Source organism: Ascaphus truei, chromosome 5 (assembly GCF_040206685.1).
Source record: "Ascaphus truei isolate aAscTru1 chromosome 5, aAscTru1.hap1, whole genome shotgun sequence".
NCBI lineage: Eukaryota > Metazoa > Chordata > Amphibia > Anura > Ascaphidae > Ascaphus > Ascaphus truei.
Window position 1 is genome coordinate 288,966,751 of NC_134487.1, and position 18,638 is coordinate 288,985,388.

An 18,638-nucleotide genomic window follows, 5' to 3' on the forward strand; every position below is an offset into this window, starting at 1 on the left:
TCTGCTGCCTGTTTTCTGTCACCTGTCATGCTGATTAGAGTTCAGGTATATAAGACCTGTTTCCTGTTTCCTCTGAGCCCCGCCCAAGAGCCTGGAAGGCTGCTGAACTGCAGAGGGGTGAGAAAGCCTCTTTCCCAAATCGCTTCATTCATTCTGTTAGTTTGTCTAAAGACTGCAAAGGTACTTATTTTGTTGGTGGAAGTGGACAAGCCACTTCCAACTCTGAGTCAGGGACATCTAAGTTTAAGTTATCGCTCAGACGAGCAGCTTTTTGTTTGGCTTTGTTTTCTGTTTAAACTGTGGCAGTCTCAGTGCCTGGGACTGAATAAACCAGGCATAGCCTGTTTAAAGGAACAGTACGTGACGTCTCATCATTTAACCTACCCTAAAAGACCGTGTTCTAACAGTCCCGGACAGACGGCGGAGCCCCGGAGTAAGCCGTTTGTCACAATATATATATATATTTATTTATTTATACTTAACTGAACCCGGATGTCTGGTTCCCTGACCCCCGTGGACCCCTGGTTCACAAAATACTTGCATCAGGAAAGAATACGTGCCTGGTAGATACAACATGGCGTGGGGTTGTGCGGAGTCTCGTGTCAAACAACAGCACCAAAAAGTTAAATATCTCAGTAACATGGGGGGCCCTGAAAGTTTAGGGTGAACAGAAAAGCTCTGGAGCACCCTCTTATTTAGGCAAGTAAATAAGATAAATATGGGAAATTGTTGCTTTAAATCTTTAGTTTGATTCTTCTACCTCTGATTGGTTCAGTCTGAGATCAGCAGTGAGAGTGAGGGAGGGGGGACTAGAATTCTACTTGTTAAGTCCAAGCCGAGATCTAGGAGAGCAGAGAAGTGTATGACTCCGGGAGTGATCTGACAGGTCACACCAGCCATGGAACTCAAGGAAGATTCCTGCATTGTGATGAATGATGGGCATAAAATCCCAGTTGTTGGTTTTGGAACATACGCCCCACAAAAGGTTAGTGTGTAACACATTGTTTCAAGCGTGTTCTTTTCATGCTACGTTTAGTTAGAACAGGGAATTGCTTCAGGGGCTCGCTGCAAGAGAGGGTTGATAGATGACAGGCAGACACCCTGCATGCTTGTGGGGGATATGTATGAAGTATCACAAACTGGAGCATTGCTCCACAACATTCCAAAATTGTATCATTTTCAATGTATCAAGGCGCTTTCATTCTTTGCTTTGCCACAATTCGTCCAGTAACTCCTGTTATTACCGCTCCCCAAAATGTATCATTTATTATAATGAGATGGATCAAAAGTTGCGTCTGAAACTGGTGCAGTTTTCCGCCCTCTCTGTCCCAGGTTTAGGGGGTGTTGGCCTCTGCTCCACAGAGATCCGTGCCAAATGTAAGCAGCAGCATTACAAAGATTCATCCATCTGCCGCTGCTCGCAAATTGCACCATGTTTGATACATGCCACCCGTGGTTTAAATATATCTTTAAAGGGGCAGTGCTCCTTCTCTCCAGGTCTGTTAAATTCAAGCATATCAGCTGCTAATGTTTATCTGTTTTACTAATTATGGCTTCATAATTATTTTATCAGCAATGGAGAAAGCAAAACAAGCAATTTAACTGTAAATTTGAAAACTGAGAAAAACATTTGTTTACCAAGTAAATACAAAGTATATTTAACTTATTAACCCATTGAGCGCCAGAAGCACCACTATCCTACAGCCCCTGTGGCAAATTGCAATCACGTGGCAGTAATATCACTTAGTGGAGGTGTACAGGAGAGGAAGAGACCTTTTCCGGCCTCTAGGAGACGAGTGCAGAGTTATAACCAGTGAGACATATTGGGGAAAATAAACCTTGGCTTTTATTCAGCCCGTAGCTTCAAACAATACAGGTTTAAGGCAGCACACAAAATAAACAAAACCGCCTATCCCCCTGTAGCTGTGAACACACTCTCCCAGTCCCTATGTGAAGGGCTGGGAGGATAGGCCTCTAACCAGTCTTTCACTTTAAACAGCAGTTTAAAGCAAAACATACTACGATTTTTTTTAACAGTGTGTATGTGGTGGGTCTTTTAATTTAACTCAGACAAATTGCCCGACTATAATTTATTATGATGTTTCATTACTCTTAGTCTCCCAAGAGTCTGGCAGAGGAGGCCACCAAGGTGGCCATTGAAGTTGGATATCGCCACATTGATTGTGCCTTCATATACGGCAACGAGCCAGAGGTTGGCCGGGCCATAAAGGCGAAGATTGCAGATGGGACAGTGAGGAGAGAAGACCTGTTCTACACTGGGAAGGTATCTAGACTAATGTCATTGTTTGATCTTTGATAAATGTGGTGCTGTTTTTAGCCAAGAAACATTGATACATGGTTGTGCTCGTTCTCAGAACGTGAAGGACTATGGGGTCTATTCTATAAGCCTTCATAACCCACTTATCGATTCCTTTTCGCCCAAAATGCCTGCTGCTATTTTGTAAGCCTCGATAAGTGGGCGATAAATGCATAAATCGCCCATTTTTCAGCTGTCTAAAACTGATCGCAGGGTGGGCGGCCACTTATCGGCAGGTTCTGAAACTCGTGCAATTCTTGTAGCCTCGATTAGTTTATCGAGGCTAATCGCAGCTCTTGAATGGCGAGTTTCTCCCAAAATCCTCACGCCAGGGAAAGTTGACGTGAGGCTGGGGAGAAACTGCTGAGAAGGCGGCAAGAGAGGACTTAGAAAAAAAAATGCATTTTTCCTGCATCGGATTGATGCCGGAAGTCTCCGGAGCAGATACCCATTAATATCAGCACCGGAGAACCCAGGCATGAATCCTATGCAAAAAAAAAATGGATTTATAGGCTACTTCATTACCTTAGCATATGGCTGCTAAGGCTATGAAGGGGTTAACTACCAGTGCCATGTTTATTGTGGGTAGCAGAGGTGGGTGAAGGGGGTAGTTGGCCCTTAGTGGGTGTTTAGGCCTTGCGGGGGGATTGCAGGTAGATTTAACCCTTCATTACCTTAGCGGTTAATACCGCTAAGGTATTGAAGGGGTTAACCCCTCCCACTACCACCCGATAGGTATAAACACCCATCCAATGGCAAAATACCAACTTCACCCATCCTCACTATCCACAATAAACATTAAAAAAACACAACAACACTACTATCAACCTCCTCTACCCCCAATAACTCCTACCCCCCCCCCCCCCCCACCCCCAACACATACAGTACAGTAATGGGCAAAATAACTATTATCACGATATAGATAATAGATTATTTGCCCATTATTAAATACAACAGAAATAAAGTAAATAATACTTTCTACTTGCCCCTGCCATCATGAAAGGCGTCCTCATCAGCATACTCCAGGTCCATGTCCTCCGTTATCAGAAAGAGTACATAAAAAAATACAATCTAATGGCCCCTAACCCCTTAATCACCTTAGCGATTAGTAACCGCGATAGTATTCAAGGGGATAACCCACCCTCCCCCGCTACCCACCCGGGAGGCCTAACCACTATACCCACCCTCAACCCATTAATTAAATGCCGTTTTGAGATTTTTGCTATCACAGGTAATCAAGGCAACGCTCAAAAAACTGGCGGCGCAACCGGCCCAGTGATTTTTTTTATGAAGCTTTATAGAATAGGCCCCTACTGTATATGTGCATTACAATTTTAAGCAATATTTACACGGACCACATATACTTCTCAGGTCTTCCATGTAGACTTTATGGAACCTTCCTCTAATCAACGCTTTCCCTTTCCAGTGCTAAACTGAATTGACTCCTTCTCCATCTGCCTTTTCAGCTATGGAGCACTTTCCAAGTACCTGACAAGGTTCGTCCAGCCCTGGAAAAATCCCTGAAGGATCTTCAGCTGGAATACATGGATCTGTTCATCATCCACACACCCATAGAGCTTAAGGTCAGTTTATCCAATAATTGGGTTATTTAAAAGCCTAAAACTGGAATGCAGATGCTAATGCAAATTACTGACTATAGGGATATAGTGTATGCTACAGCTCCTTAAATTCCACTCAGCAAACTCGACATTCTATCAAATTCAATTTGACGTATCTTCTTATGTAAATACAACACACAACATTGGACTAGTTTTGCTTTCCCTTGTGTTCAGATGTAACGTACTTTTTTCCTGTCTTTCCTTCAAATACTGGACAATTTACCCAATTACCTGAGCAGACTTCTACCCCCTACTGCATACAGCACTTATCTTAGATCTGCGTCCAGAACCCTGCTTGGGTTCCAAGGTTCAATAAAGAAGCTCTTCCTTCTTCTACCGAACACCCAACTTCTGGAACAATTTTCAGTTTCTCAAAACAGCCTCCTGTTTTTTTAGACTTCAACTGTTTCATATTTTAAATGTAACCCTCCTTGCCCGGTTCTTATGGAGTTTACATTAGTGCCTGTAATATTGACTACGCCGGATGTGTTACCTTGGTGAGGGTGCAGGCTTCGTGCCAGCTGGGCTTTGGTAAACAAAGATGGTTGCCAAGAACTTTATACATTCAAACAGCAGCTTTATTGTTACACCAACAGACAATGATCTTGTTATGGACATAACTGCATTCTCTCTGATGATGTTTGGACCTTTCTTCCCTAGATTTCCCTATCTCTGCCCACTAGGATGGTTCTGAGGCTTGATCCCCTATGTTGCTTAATGTGTCCATATTCTGGGTGGCCTGGGTATTGTTTAATCTCTATATGGCCCCTGTCAGGCCTTGTGCTGCTATCTGTCGGTGATCTGTGTCTTTCTCACGGGCACTGTGTGTCACCTTGTGGTGACCTGTAGTGTGGCCAGTTTTGGACCCTACTATCAGGCTGGTCCAACTATTCCTTGGGGCTTTGCACTATGGAGCTGTTATATACTAATAATACTGTACTTATTATTTCTTGTTCAGAAATATTCTAAAACTTCAGAAGATGGTTTTCCAGTAGACAAAGTCAATTTATTCTTACAAAGTTACTTACAAATAAAGGTTGGTGGCAAACATGATACATGTGCTTCTGGTGTTAATTCATAGAACAAATTACTCCTTATTCACTCACATGCTGCTTAGATGGTACTTGCAGTGAGAATGTGTCCTTGAAGAGATTCCAGGGGAAAGAGATCGACTTGCTGAATGTAACTGGTAGTTATAGATCACTAACTCTGTCCCAAAGCACCACGAGGTAGAAAGGGGACATAGACATTTCAAACTATTGCAATGTCAGATTTCCTGCAAAGACTTGAAATTCTATACTTAAGCCAAACCCCCAACATCTGGTATATATTAAAAGCGTCACTAGAATTCAACTTTCTTTGTTCCATATGGATTCAAAACCTTAAAACTTTATTCTCATTCAATTGTCTTGATATAAGTTCTCATTCATACATTGTAATATAATAAATTAATTTCTAACAGGAACTCCCTCAGGGCATAGGCTGCTGCCATATGAACTCGGAGAGCAGCAGTGAACCGTGCCTAAGGCTTTGGTCCTGCTGCATCCGGCGGCGCGCGCAGCCGCGTGCGCGTTACCCACCATCACCTGGTATCCTCCCAAGCCGGTCCCAGTCCCCCCTCGCTGCACGGCTCACTACGCACTGTGACGCATCAGCCGCCAGGAGATGCAAGAAAATTGAGATCCCTAGCGTTGACACGTCACGTGGTGCGTGAGTGAGCCAATGAGGAGGAAAGGAGGGGAGCAGGGAAGGAGCTACGGGAGGCAGGGGGAAGTATGTGTGTGTGTGTGTGTGTATGTGTGTTGTGTGTGGGGGGGGGGCGAACGGACCCTCCGCTGAAACCACGCCCCCCGCTGAAACCACACACCCCCGCTCCCGCTCCGTACAGACCGCAGGTAGCGGTCACTTGCCTCACAGCGTGCCGCCTGCATGCAGTGCGGGCGCACTGACTAAGGCAGCGGGGCCTTAGCCTTAGGCCACTCTCTAAACGGGACACTTTCCCTAATTGTGAAACAATAAAGAGGATCATATCCTATCTATTTACATAAACACTTACTTACTAAAAGCACTGAGATCCCTCCTCTCTGACTCGTCCAGGATACTGAGTTCCAGAAGCTTCCCCATGCCTATTCAGACCCCAGTCTGATGTCACTGTCTCCAGACAGAAAGGGGGAGGCTGATCATCTGCTGAGTCACCCCAGCATCACGTGATAGGAAAGGGGTGTTAGTTACTCATAGTACAGAGCTTACTGTGCCAGTCAGACACATCTTGTGCCGACCACTCATAAAACATTGGTTATGAGACCCTCTATGGCAGATTACTCACACTCATCTGTACTACCTATAGTGGTTATACAGGCATACTGCGGTTTAAGGACACTCACTTTAAGTACACTCGCCAGTAAGAACATATCGCCCAAAAAGCAAACGGCAGCTCGCGCATGCGTCTGTCAGCTCGTCCTGAACAGCAATGCCGGCTCCCTACCTGTACCGAAGCTGTGCGCAAGCGTGGAGACTATAGAGCCTGTTACAAATGCCTTATTCACATCAGTTATGCACGTATATGGCGATTGCAGGACAGGACATGCATCGATAAGGGGAAAAAAGGGAGTGCTTCACTTCAAGTACATTTTCGCTTTACATACATGCTCTGGACCCATTGCGTACGTTAATGCGGGGAATGCCTGTACAGCATTCCTTACAAGTAGAGCAAAGGTACTGCGCTGTCTGACTCCTCTGACACCGCTATTTGCCACTCCTTGTCGTCGCCCTTAACAGCATAGCCCACTCTCATGAGCCTATGCAGAACTTGAAGTTACGTCTACACGGTGTAGACTACACCCCTGGCAGTTATAACTTATGGCCATCTACTCATATACTTAACTGTTAACAAAGACTATAGCAGAAGCACATATGTCACTTACAGTATTAGTAATAGTCATTCCGAAACTTGGTGAAGGCATAGAACATGGCATGGTTAACACAATATATTTAGTGCATAACCATTACACAAAGATAAGCAACGTTAGTGTGATAACGTAAAATGTTGGTACTATGGGGCATAGAGGTACCCCATGTGTGGCGGTGGTGAATCCCCACTTCCGGATCCGGCTTTTAGGCTGCGGCTTTAGCTGACCGCAAACCCTATGATCGTCCTACGGTGGCTGTCTGGAGCTCTGGGTAAAAGTGTCACGGCCTACAACGCGTTTCGCAAATAGTTGCTTCCTCGGTTCCCTGATACCAATAAGTATTTTAAATCTATTTGTAAGGATAGTGAACTAAGACATGGGAGGGGTTTAATTTCCCCGGGCTGCTCCCTTTTGTGTGATGTCAATGTGTGATCAACAAGAGTTTGCACAGCAAAAGCCCCCCTCTCACTTCCTATCTTTTTACCTCTCTGATAAGCACAGGGTGGGTCAGCAGAGGAAACACGTCTTTGACAAACACTCTCCCAGTTAGAGACTCGGATGAAAAGGGATTTGTAATTACTTTCTAAAGAAACACAATCAGCTAAATATTTGCTTTAAGCATGGTTACATTTGTTTAAGGAAGACAATTAAATTGTTAAATTCTTTTTGTAAAATGTTGTTTTTGTAAACTTGGGAATGCAACTTTTCAGTGGGGCTGAACATTTAAGAAAAATAGGCTGAATAAATCCCTGAATGTTGTAATATACATTATTATCATTTCTTTTTAAGCCTGGAGAGGATCTCTTTCCAGTGGATGAAAACGGTCGCAGTATTTATCACAACACAGATATTCGAGATACGTGGGAGGTACGGAGTATACACACAGGAGCCAGTAACATGGACCATGTGTCTATTGGATCAGTGGTTCCAGTTAATAGAAACAAACAGTAGCACCAATCTCATATTCTTTTACCAGCAGGAAAGCTGGGAGTTGTAGTTCTGCTGGGGATGTACTGTACTAAATACCCTTAGGCCACAAGCTCTGTCTGTGATTTTATAGATGAGTGGATGTTTTCATGGGTGTTGGGATAAAGGTGGGCTGCCTGTTAGTCATTTTCAGCCCTTCTGGTATATAGAGTATACTCACCCTTGTATGGGATTAGGGTGGGAATCACTAGTAGAATTTTGGAGTTCTTAATTAAATTGTCGTAGTGTCAATCAGAGCACTATGGCATGAAAATGCCCATTTCAAGTCAATGTGAGTTTCTGTGCATTAGTGCACAGATCGGCATTATTGCAGTTTATTGCTTAATTTAGCCCAGTGTCTGAAAAGACATTGTACAGGAGCTCCTAAAGCTAAACAATCAATGTGGGCCTGACTAATTGCAATATAAGTTCCTACGTCTTGGTGCCCCCGTCATTGCTAAACCAATTGCCTCCATAATCAACTCAAATCTGTCTTCTGGACAAATCATTAAGGCCTGGAAAACCGCCAGAGCTATCCCTGTCTTCAAAAATGGTGACAAATATATTGGGGACGATTGACAAAGCTGTGATAAGCGCGATACGGCCTGCTCTGCTATAGCGCGATACGGCCTGCTCTGCTATTCACAAAGCAATGATAACAGTGCAGTATCGCGCTATAATGGCTTTTTATCACCCATAAACAGTCCGTGGAAAAAAAGTCGTACAATAGGCCCCAAAATGTCAAACCTGCCATTTTTTGCCAGTAACTGCTATTCACAGCGCAGTGATAAGTTTATCGTACCATAAAAGCTCACCATTTCTTTTCACCAGCTAAAGGCTGGCGCAAAAGACATGGAGACAGGCATAAAGCATTTTTTCCCCCCTGCACAGCATTAATACAAGAGGCCAGTGGGGGTCTCTGGGTGGTCCCCGCGGGTGTCCGGGGCTCCTTGGGTGGTCCATGCAGTGTCCTCGTGTGGTCCCCGTGGGTGTTTAACATGAACAATGATATACCTGTTGATATGATAGTAGGTCATGCTTTTCTAGGACTACCTGTGGTCTCAGTTTATTATCCAGACCTACAGTACATTTTAGACGACATCCTTTTAATATGATGTTCCATATTCAATTAAACATATATTTATCCTCTAATTTGACTTATCCTGTATTCCATTCGTGATTTTTATTTATATTAAAAAATATACATCATTTTTTTAAATATATATTTTTTTTTTAACTATATTTTTAACTACATTTAAAATATTTTTTTAAATATCTGTTTCACATGTATTTTTATTCTAATTATATGAATTTTAATATATAACAATTTTTTATATATATATATATATATATATATATATATATATATATATATATATATATATATATATATATATACTTGTTATTACTACCGTGTGTGTGTGTGTGTGTGTGTGTGTGTCAGAGAGAGAGAGAGATTTGAAGGTATTTTTTAAGATATTAAAAGAATGTAGATTCAATTTGACCTACTCTCATATAGTGAAACAGTGTTATCTTAGGAATTTCCCACTTTAATTCTGCATTTTGATTTCTCTTGATTTTAATTTTTTGGGGAGCTTATATGGAGCAAATGGAAGTCTACGAAGAATTCTAACCACAATAGAGTCCAGCATTAGATCATTCAATGTTTAATATTATGAATTATGTTTAAACATACTCTTTGCATTAGAATCAGTCGCATTATGGACATGATTGTACTATTGTGTTTTAGGTTCATGGTGAATCAGCTTTCCGAAATAGTCAGCTAAGTTTTTACATAAAACTTTACGTACAATAACGAATACCTTCCTAAAAATTTAAACTTTAGGAGTTTTCAATGTACTTGTAGCGCACTTTCCCCCACCCCCTGGGAGATATGGCGGCTACTGTGTGTGTGTGATGTGTTACCTGTGGCTCACTGGAGGTCTGAGCCTCTGCCGCTGGGAGCCTGGGGTGTACCTGATGCGTCTGATGCTAGCACCTCCACCTGCGCGGGATCCTAACAGTGTTGGATAACCCCGTCACAGGACAATGTACTCAGTAACACACACACCAGGATATGGTATAACGATATTTACTAGGCACAAACTGATAATGCATACATATTACACAACCACACAGTATAATACGTATTGCAATAGTCCCACACAGTATTCCCACAGTACTTGGGTGCAGGGGCACCAATGTCCTAGAGTCCGGCCTACAATAGGCACTCCCACCCCAAGTGTGTGCGACAGCGCTGCCCACAACTAACGTGTGAAGGATTGGTGCACTTGTTGATACCTGCCGGGTACTCCAGCATCCGGTAGTGCCGACTGAAGACAAAGAACAGTTCGGTCCTACGCCGGCGGCGACAAGTCCGCCTCCATATGGGGTGGTGTCCAGCAGGAGTGTCCCACCATTATAGTCTCTCTCTGTGCTTGGTGATCTGGTCCCAGACCACCTGATGCCAGGTTGCAGCCTTGTTGTGTCGCTCACGCTTATGCTACAGGGGCAGTGTATCTATCTACTGGGATGGTCCCTGCAGCAGCCACTAGCTAAACAGGGAGTCGGGGCCTAGCTGGGGCCTATGGGGGGCTCTGGCCTAGTGCAGGGGAGCCGCCGATAGCCTGCGACAACCGGGTCGCCTGCCGTAACCTCCCTGCTCCCACCGGCACTCTCCGAACGTCTCCGCCCCGTCTTCGTAGCGCCATCGGAGGTAAGGGGGAACACGGGGAACCCAGTGGGGGACCCAGGCTAGATACTAAATGTATACCATCATATATTCCATAATTTACATTTATTGTCCGGTCGCATTAAGAATCGCATTTCACATCTTTGTATCAGGCTGTATAGCGAATCAGCATTTAGCATACGTTGCTCAAGTGTTTGTACTGCCCAATAGGGGAAGAACTCTGGTAATATCAATGGAGGTAGCATAGATCACAAACCACTCCTGACAAAGCTGAATCAGTACCAGCGAAACGCGTAGTGAGCAGAGGAGGAGAAACTGACGAGACCGAAAATAGTGACGTCACGGCATTGCGGAGAGCAGAGTGCAATCTCCAGCGGCCGCACACGAAAGAAACACGAAGCGAACCAACGAGCAAAGACACACACACGGACCCTGCGTCGGAGGAGGGAGAGACTGTCCTCATCAAAAGATACTATTTCATGTCCTGAATGACATAAACAAATGTGAGTGTTCATTCAGGGGGACTTTAATATTTGCGTTTTGCATTAAAGTTTTTGACATACTGCGCTATTAGTACCTTTTCTCCTTTCCCTGTGTAGCCAGGTCCCCCTCTGGGTTATTACCTTCAGCTCTTCCGGCACTAACCTCCGCGGCGGTCAGGGATTCCCCTTGTGTTCCGGTGGTGAGGATGAGGTGCAGGGCAGCTGGGGGAAGAGAAGCGGATGCATCTAGGGCGATCGCGTCGCCGGTGGCTTCCGTAGCAGGGCGCCGCCATCTTGCGCAAGGTTTGCACATGCGCAGGGCGGCGGCCATGTCAGGTTGCGCAATGCGCAGGGCGCACGCGGCGGCCCATAGAGACAGGTTTAGCAGGGAGTTACAAGTCCCATGAGCCTGATGAGCCTGAGACATGTGACGCATGGCAGCCAATCGCGCAACAGGATTCCGCTGTAGACAGTTGTAACAGTTTGGAACGCTGCAAGAGTGAGGCAGTTGATGCCTTGGGAGATAGAGAGGGGAGGAGGTGCGTACGCAGGGGTCAGTGACCCTCTGCATTAGGTCAGTATACCCCAAGGCCCCAGTTAAGGCCCTGAGTCACCTTCAGCTTGTGGTTGCTGTAGGGACAGCCTTTGTGTAGGGCCCTTGCCTGTAGTATTCAGTAGCAGTCAGGGACAAAGCTGCTGAAACTGAGTAATCTGATATTCCTAGTCTGGGGCCAGACTATTGGACTGCCATCCGGCCAACCTCTTCTGTGGAGTTCAGGATCTCGCTGAGGACCTCGTGGAGCGGCCGGTCCTTTTTGAAGTAGTCAGCGTGTCCGGTTGCTGGAGCGCCCGCAGGTATTTCATAAGTGCACCAACATACCGGTACCGTACAGGCGCTGATCACGCCTTGGGGGTGGGTTCTTTGTGGACACTCAGCGGTTAAGTGACCAAGGGACTGGGTCGTTTCATTGGACACTGTGTGGGAATACACTGTGGCGGGTCAGCGCTTATCCTGAGGGGCAGGGTTAAGGTTAACCGTGTTGATTATTATTCATGTGCATTCTGTGTGACACCTGCAGTAAAGGTTATCAAGTTAATCTAATAGCTGTTGTTACGATTTCCTGTCTGGGGCTATCTCATAATATTGGGATCCTTGGCAGGTGGAGGCGCTACCAATTAATATATTCATTGCCCCAGGCTCCCAGTGGCGGAGGCTCAGATCTCTGTGAGCCTACAGGTATATGCAGCACTAGAAGACCCGCCTTGGCAAAAGGGAAAGAGGGCTACACCTGCCAAGATCCAAACTACACCTACATCTCCAACTGCAGCAGCCACAGAACATATGGGCTGTTGTTTACCTATTGTGTCTGCTGTTTTCAACCACTCCCTCACCTTGTTTGTAACTGAACTTTATTTTGTGCCCAGGGCATACTTGGAAACGAGAGGTAACATTTGATGTATTTTGTTTCCTGGTAAAATATGTTATAAATAATAATTAACCCCCTTTGACTCTAAACACACTAGTGCTTTTCCAGGCGCTGGAGGCGTGTAAAGACGCAGGGCTGGTGAAGTCCATTGGAGTCTCCAACTTTAACCGCAGACAGCTGGAACTGATCCTCAGCAAACCGGGACTGAAGCACAAGCCCGTCTGTAACCAGGTAACTACTACTACAGCCTTCATAGTCTCCAGTAGCAGGTGTATGTGTACGTACTGTACACGGGGCTGCAGTATTCTGCAACATTTTCTTACAATTTAACAAGAAACTCCATACAGTGATTATCAGAAACGTTGCAAGTTACTGACAGGGAGGGAGTTCTGTGATTTTGTTCAGCACATTTTCTTGTTTAAAAATTGATTTATTATAGTTTTTATATCAATCAATTTTCTCCTTAGAATGGTTCCAATGTGAACCGAAACATTGGAGAAATAAACACACTGTGTATCTATAGGAGTGCCTCCATCACCTTATTATTAATATAAGTGCCCCGACACTGCCTATGAACCCTATGAAAACTCTGTGATATTCTGGGATATAACGGCATACTGTATGTACCCAGGGGAACAATGTCACGTGTGTATGTCCGACCAATGGGCGCACTGCGGTGTTCAGGGATGTGCACAAGAGCTGGCACTTCAGAGGCTTTTATGCCATTCAGTGAAATGATTTATTGTCTGTGAGAGATCCTGGAGCTGGATGGTGATCTGGGGACGTTCTTCCACCATCAGTGGGGCAGCACATGTCCCTGGAAACACAAGTATCACACAACCTATTACTTTCTGGTTTAGTTGAATGTACTATTTATGGGACAAGTGAGAATACAGGATACTTTCCTTTTTCAGGTACAACACATTAACCCATTTACTGATAAGAAATCAAGAGAATGACAGACTATGTGTATTGGGCGTTATAATGCAGGGCCGCAGACAGCTTTCCGAGGCCCAGGACTAGAGTTTCTACTCCCCCCCCTCCCACACCCCCATCTCTCACATCCTCCACTTCTCTCCCCCAGCTCTCTCTCCTCCACTTCTATTTCCCACCTCTCACCCCCGCCCCTCTCTCACCCCCACCTCTCACCCTCTCACACCCCAACACAATAATCCCTGATCCAGCATAATAACCCCCCCAATAACACACACCCCCAAAACACACACACCATTATTGACAATGAGAAAAAATTACTTATAAGTGGGGCAAAGAATAAAACAAAACTAATCACACAGGCATGTAAAGACTCTGGCTTTAAACATAATTAATCACACACATTAAAAATAATTAAAATATACGCATATTTTTTGTTCCCTGGAGGCAGAATGTTGATATTATTGATTTGTGGTATTTATGACAGTAGACGTGTGGGTGAGGCTGCAGTGCATTGAGATTCATTACTAATCTATCTATAACTTCTGCTGAGTACTTCCCCTCCCGACCATTCGTCTTCATTTTGCACTTTACTCTCTAGGGTGAGAAAGAGAACAGTTAGGGCTCTTCCAGAAAGCAAGATCCAGAGAAATTAGCAATGAATCTCAATGTACTACAGCGTCTTTCATAAATGACACCCCAAACCTGAGCTACAGTAGCAGACTCCTGTTTCCACCAATGAAAATGCAGATACCTTGTTTAGCTTATACAGTATATCAATATCATAGTACATCTTGAAACTGGTGAGCCTGATTCTCATTTGTCCCTCTGTGTGCTATTGTTGTCATAATCTTTCATGGGTGCTAACCCTGCAATCCTAAACAGTTCCATACCCTCCGCAGGTAGAATGTCACATTTACCTGAATCAGAGCAAACTGCTGGCTTTCTGCAAGTCCCAGGACATCGTGCTGGTGGGATACAGCGTGCTGGGGTCCAGCAGGGATGAGAAATGGTAAGAGGCAACTTGGAACTGGACTTTATGTATACTCACCATGAAATCCCTGCTAGGCCAGTACAGCAATAGTTAGAGTTTGTTCTTATTGTACTAGGTTGTGGCACATCACCCCTAGATCTGTGTGGGTTTTACACATATGAGGGGGAATCCTTGTGTCTCTCGTGTCTGCTCTGCAACATCCAAAGGGTTGAGAGAGGATGGATAAACAGACCTGTCCTACCTCATTGATTTGGAGTGAGCCTCAGTCACTGGGGTACAGTCTCTCTCTCATTTGTAGCGCTGGCAGCCTCATTGAGTCAGTAAAATCTTTAGCCAATTAAATCTAATTTATTTGGTCCACTCATTTTAGAATTTTGACCATAAGAGCGGTGTATAACTGTCTGTTATTACCAGTTAGTATAATATGAGGAACAGGATGATAAATCAGTTTGCCAAAGACCCCACACTAAGCTCTGTGTAGGAGTATCACAGAGTGACATGAATAGCCATTAAGACTTTGTGATACAATATCCCAGATCGGAGTTTAGTGACTCTCACCCACAGTGTCAGCAGCTAAAGTAACAGTCAGTTTGTAATCTTAAACATTTAAGATCACCAGCTCTACTACTCCTACAGGGGTTCCCCATTTATCTTCCCCTGGGGCCAAAAAGAATTGCTTTTCCTTTGGGACACCCATTCTCTAAAGTTTGGCAAGTGGGGCCCAAATATCTGGTTTAAATGAATTTTTAAAATGTAGTTTATGGTGAGTAAAAAACATAACTTACTTTACATTGCAAGGCCAGTAACCAACCTCATGCTGAGACCCAAAAAGTTGAAAGAACTGTCTGTGAGGAGGTTTACTGGCTCTGCACTTCTTTCATTCAGGCTGTGCGGAAACGCTGTGTAATACAGCAGGCATAAGCTCATTGGAGTCCGTGTTAAAATAGACAAAGAGCAAAAGGTGACACATGTGATTGCTCATTTGCATGTCATTTCCCAGAATCCATGGCTGCAGTGGAAGCACTGTATGCTAAGAGATAATGGGGAAGGGCAGGGTTGTAGACCTGTCTGAGATATGTGAATGTGCTAACAAGTGATATTTTTATTTGCTGTACATTTTTTATTTAGCGGAATATTACAACTGTGTTATTAATGCAGGAAACTGACATATTTGCCTGTCACCTTCTCTCTGTCCTTTTCCCTTAACCCCTCTCTTTGTATTTTTCTCACGGTTTTCCCTTTTTCCTCTCTCCTCCCTCCTGTCACTGAGCCCCCCAAACCCACCAGCTAGTGAAACACTGCACTACCTCACACCTCCTCTTTTCCAGGGTAGACCAAGATAGTCCCGTCCTCCTCGAGGATCCCGTGTTGAACACGATTGCTAAAAAGAACAGCAGGACCCCCGCTCAGGTGGCAATGCGCTTCCTGCTTCAGCGTGGCATTGTTGTTCTTGCAAAGAGCTTCAACCCAGAACGGATCAAATAAAACTTCCAGGTAATAAGAGGACAGAGGGGGAGATGTTTATAATTATAGGGAAACATTCAATAGTCCTATTATGTGTTTTCTTTTTAACAGAGCTACGTCAGGGCTCTTATTTAGCTATTAATGTCATTGGCATATATTGGTCTTGTTTACCTGCGAGATGATTCAACACGAAAGTAATAAAACTCTTCTATGTCAAACTGAGAAAGAAGCTAAAATGCAAAAATGATGCATATTACATTTTATTTGTATGCCTCTGCATGTCTGCCTAATGTATACTGTAACCCAGATAAATGACCCTATGTTGTGCGCTGACCTTACTCCCTGCTCTTTGAATCTTGCGCCTCTTCTGTCGTTTCCTGCTCAGTAATTGTTGCTGTCCCAAGACTGAACCTCTCTTTTCTTCAGGTCTTTGACTTCCAGCTAAGTGCTGAAGACACAAAAACTCTTGATGCTCTCAACCAAAACATGCGCTATGTGAAAAGCAGTCTGTAAGTAATATCATTGGCTTTCCACTTTTAATAACATTAATAAAATATACATATATTGTTTAACGTATTATTATTATTAATTGTAATACTACTAATACTACTAATAATACTACTAATAATAATGCTACTTATTATAATAATAATAATAATACTGCTGATCCTAATACTACTACTAATAATAATAATACTGCTAATACTAATTCTAGTAATGTGGGATCTATAAGCTTACCAATATCCATGTTGGTTGTATAATTAGCTATAGTATTATACAACAAAAAAATCCTCTTTACTCTGTATAATGTGAAGTCATCAGTGGCCGGCAGCTATGTGCTAACTTCCATTTAGCTGTAGAACCATGTTGAATATGGGTGAATATCCTAATACAGCTCTCCTACTGCAGGACATCTCCCTATCAATTACTTATCCATACTTTATCATTGTTTCCCCAGCTGGAAGGACCACCCCAAGTACCCATTTAATGATGAATATTAAGACAATGAAATGCCATGATTCGAGTACCACCCTGAATATCTATGCCACAATATGACAAGCGGCTCCTTCATACAGTATGGGGGTAATTCTCCCATACCTGACACATGAAATTCTAATATTGAGCAGGAGATCCCAAACTTTTTAACTGTCCCACAGACTTCTCTACAAAGACATCTGTAGAGGGAGAAAGGGGGTGGCCTGGTATTAAAGGGATAGCACCCCATTTGGCCATCCCCTGACCTCACCAGGGAGGCAAGGGGTTAACTGGGCTGTGGTCCAGCAATGTGATTTAACCCTTGTTATAACATGTAAATGTATATTCCCCTGTCCCCATGCTTTATTGTGATATCTGGTTATATCGGTGTCTGCCATTCCTACCATACACTTAGTGGGTTTCAAGGTAAGCCCAGCCTCCCTGATACTTTCCAGCAACGCAGCTACATGTCCTATGTGGAATTCCCAGGAATTACTAAAGACAGCAATGTCATCTAAGTAAGCCCTGGCATAGCTCTGCATCCCTTCCAGTAACCTATTGACCAGGCGTTGAAAGGTAGCCGGGGCATTCTTCATCCCAAATGGCATCACGCCCATTTAACCCCTTGCCTCCCTGGTGAGGTCAGGGGATGGCCAAATGGGGTGCAATCCCTTTAATACCGGGCCACCCCCTTTCTCCCTCTACAACATCATCATCCTAGAAAAAGAGACCCTACCAAGACCCAGCAGTAGAGGGAGAGCAGGTATCCATTTGTCCTTCTAGCACTCATCTGCTCGACTTCCTGTTTTTTATCTGAAAATTAAAGCATTTTTCTGCTGACTCCCTAAAACTTATTCCCTCTTCCTAATGCCATTGAAAGTTTTTAAATCCCCCTGTATTATCATCTTATCATCACAAATCTTCCTACAAGTAACTTTCACATGTTGGCCAGTATGGGTTGGGTTATGTATTGAAGGCTCCCTACATTACATCCTTTATATGTTTCTTGCAATAAAAGGAGACATATTTTGTTCATTATGTGTAAGAGTAACAGAACGGGAAACAGTTATACATGCATGTTTACGTCTAATAATACCATGGTGCCTGTTCATTAAAGCATGTTGTCTGTGTCTCTTTCCTTGAACGATAAAATTTATGTAACATACACAGTAAGTCATGTATTTTACTTTGCAATATGTTTCTGGCCAACTCTGGCATCAAATGGGTTAATTATGTGTAGCCCTGTGTGGTTTGGGCTATAGGTCTGCCCTCCTGTTGGCAGTAATCCCTCTGTAAGGGCAGGTTTGCCAGGAATAATCATGAGTTTTCCCCACTTGAGGCAGTGCAGTGAGTCAGTGAAGGCAGAGTCATCAGGCTCTGTGTCCAATCAGAATACACAGGGGTGGTGCCTGCTGGAGCTACTTAGTGTACTGCCACTTCCTATTTAGTGAGTCTGTCCCCAGAGTGAGAGGGACCTTACCTGACTCCCTGAGGAGATCCGGTATAGAGGAGGAAGAGTTCAAGAGGTTTCAAGACTAAGCAGCCAAGAGAGAAGCTAGGCGATCCACCGCAAGGGACAGTAAGAGAAACCCTACAGATCTCGGCATAGCCCAACTGAGAGACACTGTTTTGGACTATGGCAATTCTATGGTCACCGCCCCTAGCGCCATTGCCCCGGCCAATGCCCCCGCCCCGTCACGTTCACATCCACTGGGTCCTGGTGGGGGTAAGCAAAGTGAGACACCCACATTTTTCAAGGACTGGCGGGATGGGGTTTCAAGCGATGAGGGTTCTGATGGGGAGATACCATGGTCAAGTCGCATAACTGTACCTAACCCCACTGTATTTAACCCTGCACCT

At 44.2% G+C, this 18,638-nt stretch overlaps 1 protein-coding gene across 1 annotated transcript; it reads left to right on the forward strand.

The window, feature by feature from the left end:
* Positions 1-825: 825 nt before the first annotated feature.
* On the forward strand, positions 826-17,024 carry LOC142496128 (aldo-keto reductase family 1 member C3-like). Its single transcript, XM_075602552.1, has 9 exons — positions 826-985; positions 2,117-2,284; positions 3,784-3,900; positions 7,635-7,712; positions 12,521-12,643; positions 14,248-14,357; positions 15,668-15,833; positions 16,230-16,312; positions 16,762-17,024. The coding sequence occupies exons 1-7, from the start codon at positions 899-901 to the stop codon at positions 15,822-15,824; spliced, it is 840 nt and encodes a 279-aa protein (XP_075458667.1). The 5' UTR covers positions 826-898; the 3' UTR covers positions 15,825-15,833; positions 16,230-16,312; positions 16,762-17,024.
* Positions 17,025-18,638: the final 1,614 nt, after the last annotated feature.